Source organism: Rhopalosiphum padi, chromosome 3, assembly GCF_020882245.1.
Source record: "Rhopalosiphum padi isolate XX-2018 chromosome 3, ASM2088224v1, whole genome shotgun sequence".
NCBI lineage: Eukaryota > Metazoa > Arthropoda > Insecta > Hemiptera > Aphididae > Rhopalosiphum > Rhopalosiphum padi.
Window position 1 is genome coordinate 2,034,215 of NC_083599.1, and position 6,437 is coordinate 2,040,651.

At 31.0% G+C, this 6,437-nt stretch overlaps 2 protein-coding genes across 4 annotated transcripts; both read left to right on the forward strand.

Moving 5' to 3' along the window:
• The first annotated feature begins 12 nt into the window (after nucleotides 1-12).
• On the forward strand, nucleotides 13-1,396 carry LOC132926883 (uncharacterized). Of its 2 annotated transcripts, XR_009661548.1 has the most exons (3): nucleotides 13-548; nucleotides 606-1,222; nucleotides 1,283-1,396. XR_009661548.1 is itself a non-coding variant. In XM_060991305.1 (2 exons), the coding sequence occupies exons 1-2, from the start codon at nucleotides 62-64 to the stop codon at nucleotides 1,067-1,069; spliced, it is 951 nt and encodes a 316-aa protein (XP_060847288.1). In that variant the 5' UTR covers nucleotides 13-61; the 3' UTR covers nucleotides 1,070-1,392. The 2 variants fall into 2 exon arrangements, 1 of the variants encoding a protein (XP_060847288.1); XM_060991305.1 differs by having other exon boundaries at nucleotides 606-1,392.
• Nucleotides 1,397-1,561: 165 nt separating this feature from the next.
• Nucleotides 1,562-4,040, forward strand: LOC132926882 (piggyBac transposable element-derived protein 2-like). Of its 2 annotated transcripts, XM_060991304.1 has the most exons (3): nucleotides 1,562-1,760; nucleotides 1,962-2,141; nucleotides 2,201-4,040. In XM_060991304.1, exons 2-3 carry the CDS (start codon nucleotides 1,974-1,976, stop codon nucleotides 3,818-3,820), a joined length of 1,788 nt encoding a protein of 595 aa, XP_060847287.1. In that variant the 5' UTR covers nucleotides 1,562-1,760; nucleotides 1,962-1,973; the 3' UTR covers nucleotides 3,821-4,040. The 2 variants fall into 2 exon arrangements, with proteins under 2 accessions (XP_060847287.1, XP_060847285.1); XM_060991302.1 differs by having other exon boundaries at nucleotides 1,562-2,141.
• Nucleotides 4,041-6,437: the final 2,397 nt, after the last annotated feature.

The following is a 6,437-nucleotide window of genomic DNA, read 5'->3' on the forward strand; positions in this document are numbered from 1 at the left end:
TTCATTTTCAAAATATATCAGTAGGACGTTTACTATACGATTCGTAGACACGTGCAGGTTTATGGCATCAAAGTTGGATACTCTATCCAAAAACCTTTTAACTCGAGATTTTTCGAAATTCCGCGAGACAGCAAAATTTTTTGATGCCCGGGATATGCCACTAGTCACCCGTAAGGGTGTATATCCATACGAGTATACGGATGGCTGGGATAAGTTGGACGAGCCGAGTCTACCACCAAAAGAAGAATTTTATAGCACGCTCAAGGAGGAGGGTATTAAGGATGTACACTACGAACATGCTATGGAGGTATGGAGGCACTTTGAATGCAGAACGCTGGGCGAATACAGCGATTTGTATTTCAAAATTGACGTTTTGTTGCTCGCGGATGTTTTTGAAAATTTCCGCGATCTATGCATGAAAACGTACAATTTAGATCCGGCATTTTATTATACGGCCTCAGGATTCAGCTTCGATTCGATGTTGAAATATACATCGGTGAAATTGGAACTGTTGACCGATTATGACATGCTACTATGTATAGAAAAAGGTTTGTAACTGATGAAAAATTAATTTTTTAAATGTTATAGAAATAATTATATTACAGGTATACGCGGTGGATTGGTGCAGGCTAGCATGCGGTATGCTAAGGCTAATAACCATAAGGTGCCTGATTATGACGAAACTAAACCGAAATCATGGCTTGTCTATCAAGACTGTAATAACCTTTATGGCTGGGCTATGGCAGAATGTATGCCCTATGGAGGTTTTAAGTGGGTTGAAGCCAAGCTCGATGGTCTTAACGACTTGGACCACAACTCGCCGATCGGACGGATGTATGAGGTTGATGTAACGTATCCAGCAGAACTGCATGATCAGCATAATGATCTACCATTTCTGCCTCAAAACGGAATACCCGATGGCTCGAAAGTAAAAAAACTGATGGCGACCTTCGAGTCAAAAAAAAATTATGTCGTACATTACCGTAATCTCCAGCAAGCCATTAAAAACGGGTTGATAGTTGAAAAAGTAAATTTATTTAAAATAAAATGTAAATTTATTTATTTTTGACATGATTAATTTTATTCTAGGTGCATAGGGGGTCCTACAATTCAACCAATCCCTGGCTTGCCGAATTTATAAATTTAAACACCGAAATGAGAAAAAAAGCTTTGAACGATTTTGAGAAAGACTTCTTCAAGCTTATGAATAATAGTATTTTTGGTATTTTTTATAATTTTTGTGTTTATTCAATTTTATACTAATCCTTTTTAAAATCGATAGGTAAGACTATGGAACAAGTTAGACGAAGGATACTAATGGAGCTTGTTTCAAACGAAGATAGAGTGCAGAAACTTATCAACTTGACCACATTTAAATATGCGACACCATACAACGAAAACCTGAGTGCTGTAACAATGGAGAAAAAAATTATAAAATTCGACAAACCTATTTATATTGGTATGTATCATAGCATGTATATTACATTCTTATAGATATTTAATAATTCTTCCTACAGGCTTAGCCCTTTCAGACCCAGTGATGCCATATGGAATCATAATATTTAGTATTTTTTCTTATTTTTATGATGAGCCCAATGATTCCATATGGAATCAATTCTTATAAGAAATTTTGTGTTCTATCCATTGGTATCACTGTTTTAACGATAAAGTGATCATTGATAATATTATTATCAGTTGTTGTCAAATTTTTTCAACCGTTACGACGGGAACTACTTTTAGATTTATTTCCTCAATTTTCGGTAAGTAATTTATATTTTATTATGCTTGCAATTACATTTTCTTATGTAAAATACGCAGATTATTCTAAAAATGTCTTTAGTTTAATTGTGTTATTGTTATTTTGGCTGTTACGAGAATGTTATTTGATGATTCCAATTGGCATCATTGGTTCTATACGAGTATATATTTTATTGTGCAAATATTACTTTCATTTTTTTCAGTAAATTTATACTATGGCTCTAAATGATGCTGAAATAGAAAACCTCCTTAGAGGAGATATGTCTGATATAGAAGATTTTAATGATGATGAAGATGATCTCAATGAAGAACAAATTATTATTCAACATATTGCTGAAATTACAGAGTTTATAGATTTGAATAATGCTGAAATGGACAATTTGGTAAATAAATTGTAATTTTTATTATGTTTATTGTTTCTATAATATCTTTTGAACTTAAGGAAAGAGAACAATGCCTCTTAGATGGTGAAATATCTTTAACACAAGATTTATTAAACAAAAGTGACAATACTGAAGAAGCTGATGTTGAAAAAGAAAATGAACAGTTACCAGCTAATTGGGTTACAGGTTCTTGGGAAAACCAAAAATACCCATTTAATTCTATGATGTCTGCTCCCCCTGTAGAACCACATACTCCATTGGAGTATTTTAAACAATTTTTTGACTCAAAAATTGTAGAAAATATTGTTTATCAAACTAATTTGTATTCTGTACAAAAAAATGGCAGTAGTATTAATACAAATTCAAATGAAATGGAACAGTTTTTTGGTATGCATATGTGTATGTCTGTCATTAAAATGCCTGCTTACAGAATGTATTGGGCACAGTATACAAAATATTCTATGATTAGTGACACAATGTCACGTAATCGATTCACTGCTTTACGTACACATGTACATTTTAATGACAACACTAATTGTTTTCCATCTACAGATATTAGACATGACAAACTTTTTAAAATTCGGCCATTTATTGATGCTATACAACATAATTTTAAATTAATAGAACCTGAAGAACATTTGGCAATAGATGAAATTATTATACCTTTTAAAGGTAGAAGTTCTATGAAGCAATACAACAAGTCAAAACCGCATAAATGGGGCATCAAAATGTTTGCTTTGGCTTCAAAATCAGGTATAGTACATGATTTTGAAATTTATGTTGGAAAAGGGACAGTGAAGTCAAGTACTAATCTTGGGCTAAGTGGAGATATTGTGATTCGTTTATCTGAAATAATACCTAAGAACAAGAACTTCAAGCTGAGTTTTGACAATTGGTTTACTTCATACAATTTGATAGTAAGTTTAAAAAATCATGGAATTTTAGGTGTTGGAACTGTTAGATCGAACAGGTTATCAGGGTGTCAGTTTGAAAATGATAAAAACCTCAAAAAGTCAGGAAGAGGATCTTATGACACAAAAATCGATACCACAAATGCAATTGTTGCATGTAAATGGTTTGACAATAAAACTGTGCATTTAGTTTCAAACTACATTGGTCCAGAACCTCTTGATCAGGTTCAACGTTGGTCAATGGCAGATAAGTCAAGAATACCAATTGAAAGACCAGCTATAGTCAAAGAGTATAACTCTTTTATGGGTGCTATTGATTTGCATGATATGCTGGTTGAGATTTATCGAACAGATATTAAATGTAAGAGGTATTACATTAGAATTATTTTTCATATTATAGATATGTGTATAGTGAACAGCTGGCTTATGTATAAACGTCATTGCAAACAGTTGAATATAATAAAGCATGATTCTTTACTAATATTCAAGATGAATATTGCATTAGGTCTACTGAAGGCTGGAAAAGACAAAATAAACACAAGAAAATCTTCTTTGACACCACCGAGTAAGAACAGATACAAGAGATCAAATGCACCAGTTCCAGATGTGAGATTTGATGGTTATCAACATTGGCCTGAACTATCTGATGACAAAAAAAGATGTAAATTTTGTGTTCAACCATACTCCAGAACAAAATGTTCAAAATGCAATGTGGCTTTATGCTTTAATTCTAGTCGGAATTGTTTCAAAAGTTACCATGAGAAATAAGTTTCTATTACTATTGATTGATATTGTTATTTTTATTATTATTTATAATTTATATACAACAAGTTACTATTTTAATTGATATTGTTATTTTTATTATTATTTATATACAACAAGTTACTATTTTAATGTGATAAATTGTTAAAAATGTGATGTTTTAATATTTTGTAAGAAATAAAGTTATTTTTTGAAAAGTTTAAAATGAGTACCCCTATGTTCCCAATGATGCCACATGGCATCAGGTCTGGAAAACTTTGAGCTTATCATGAAAATCAAAAAAAAAAAATTTTTTTTTCTTATTTGAGCTCTATATAGTAATATTAGAAAAAAAAAACCATACAATTTTAAGTATTTCTAGTAGTGGGCCTGAAAGGGTTAGCAGTGTTGGATATATCAAAGACAAAAATGTACGACTATCACTACAACGTGATGAAGAGGCATTATGGTGATCAAATCGAGCTGATGTACACTGACACCGGTAAATTAATAAATTAATATATATTTGTTTCATACATAATTAAATAATTGTTATTATAGATTCACTGGTATATTATATCCACACTGATGACTTTTACGAAAATCTTGCAAGGAACGCCAATCTACTCGACCGTATGGATACTTCTAATATTAATGAATTAACTCTATCATTAACATCCTGGGAAGACGTTGTCAAATTAAACCAGCATAAAATAATATTAGAACTTGAAAAAAGAAAATTAAAAACAGTAGGAAAATTTGCAGAATTAAGGTCCAGACTATTTAGATATATAAAAGGGGATTGGTCACCATCAGATTTCATCAACGACAATATCAATATGACAGATAAAACACCATTCTATAAACCTAACAAATTTTCTGGGGCAATTCACGAAAATGTAAATTCATTTATTAAAATATACAATAAAGCTAGTGCAACAAATGGGTGGTCTTCAGAACAAAAAAAATCTTTTCTACCTATATATCTCGAAAACACAGCCGCGACTTTTCTCGATAATCTTGAAAATAATAATCCAACCGCTACATGGGAACAAGTAGAACAAGCACTCCGTTTAGAATTTGAACCTACAGCCCAAAGTCACATGCTAAGAACTATGTTAGAGAAAAGAAAACAACTACCCGACGAAACTACCGCCTCATATATAAATGACGCAGAAAACTTATGTAAAAGAATAGACCCTAAAATGTCCCAATCAGAATTAACCCACACAATAATGAAAGGGCTTAAACCAGAAATTTCCAGATATGTAGGGATATTAGATAACTTTAACTTAGAAGAATTAAAAAAGAACATAAGAAAATATGAATCGATAGAATTTATGATAAACGGAAATACAATTCAATCTCATGACGACATAAGATCCCAGATTACTAAAGAACACATAAATATCATAGAGGACACAAAAACAAAAAACAGATAGATTTATTAACAGCTCAAATATCAAAGTTAGAATCAGTAATTAATAATTTTATTAATAATAACAATAATATTAACCAATCTACAAACCATGCCACACAAAATCATACAAATCGGCCAAATTATAACAGGAACAATAATTACGAATATCAAAATAACAATAAATCAAACTATCGCCCTAACTATAACAGATCAATCAATAATGATAATAATAATCACAATAATTACCCGCCAACTTCAAATAATAATTATAACAATTGTAATAAATATCAGAACGATCATCGATCAACTCCCAATAATAATTACAATTATAATAATAATCGTAAAAATTACTCACCAAACCCGAATAATAATATCAATTATAATAATGGCTCTAATTATAATAATATCAATAAAAAAATTCAATGTGAACACTGCAACAATTATAATCACAATGGTTCCGAATGCAAATGGAAACTAATATGCACCACATGTAATAAAAGATACCACACAGCTGAAACTTGTTACTTTAATAAGACGAATCCCGATCAAAAAAACCAATAAATAGGTCAAATGCACAATCTGGAAAGTTGCATTACCCTTTACTTCCAGAAAACCAATTAAATAAATCTCCGATAATTAAAAACACAACAATAAACACAGATATCATAAATACCATAATTAAAAAAGATAGAAAAGCCAACGCATTATATATAATAGCCAATTTGAATAACGAGGACATTGAAGTAACCATAGATTCGGGAACTAACATAAATTGCATTCGACCAGACTTGATAGATAAAAAAACAATAATAAGTCCATCTAATAAATACCAATTATCAGGTCCAGATAAAACACCACTACAATTCATTGGGACTACGTCAATTAATCTTAAAATTGAAAATGTGACATTCCCAATATCTGTTTGCGTAATAAAAAACCTAAGCAGTACGATAATACTAGGGAACGAATTCTTAGAAATTAACAAAGCAAAAATCAATTACACTAAGAAATTAATAACCCTTGATAAAACTATTAAAACTAAAATAATGAACAGTAAATTTTTTCATATCGAAAATCATATCGATAACATAGAACATAATATAATTACACCATCACCCAACATAATTGAAGCTAATATAGACATAATAAACACCACACCGCAATATTCTATAGCACACACAATCTCGGCTGACCTCCAACACAATACAGATTTATCTAACAGGC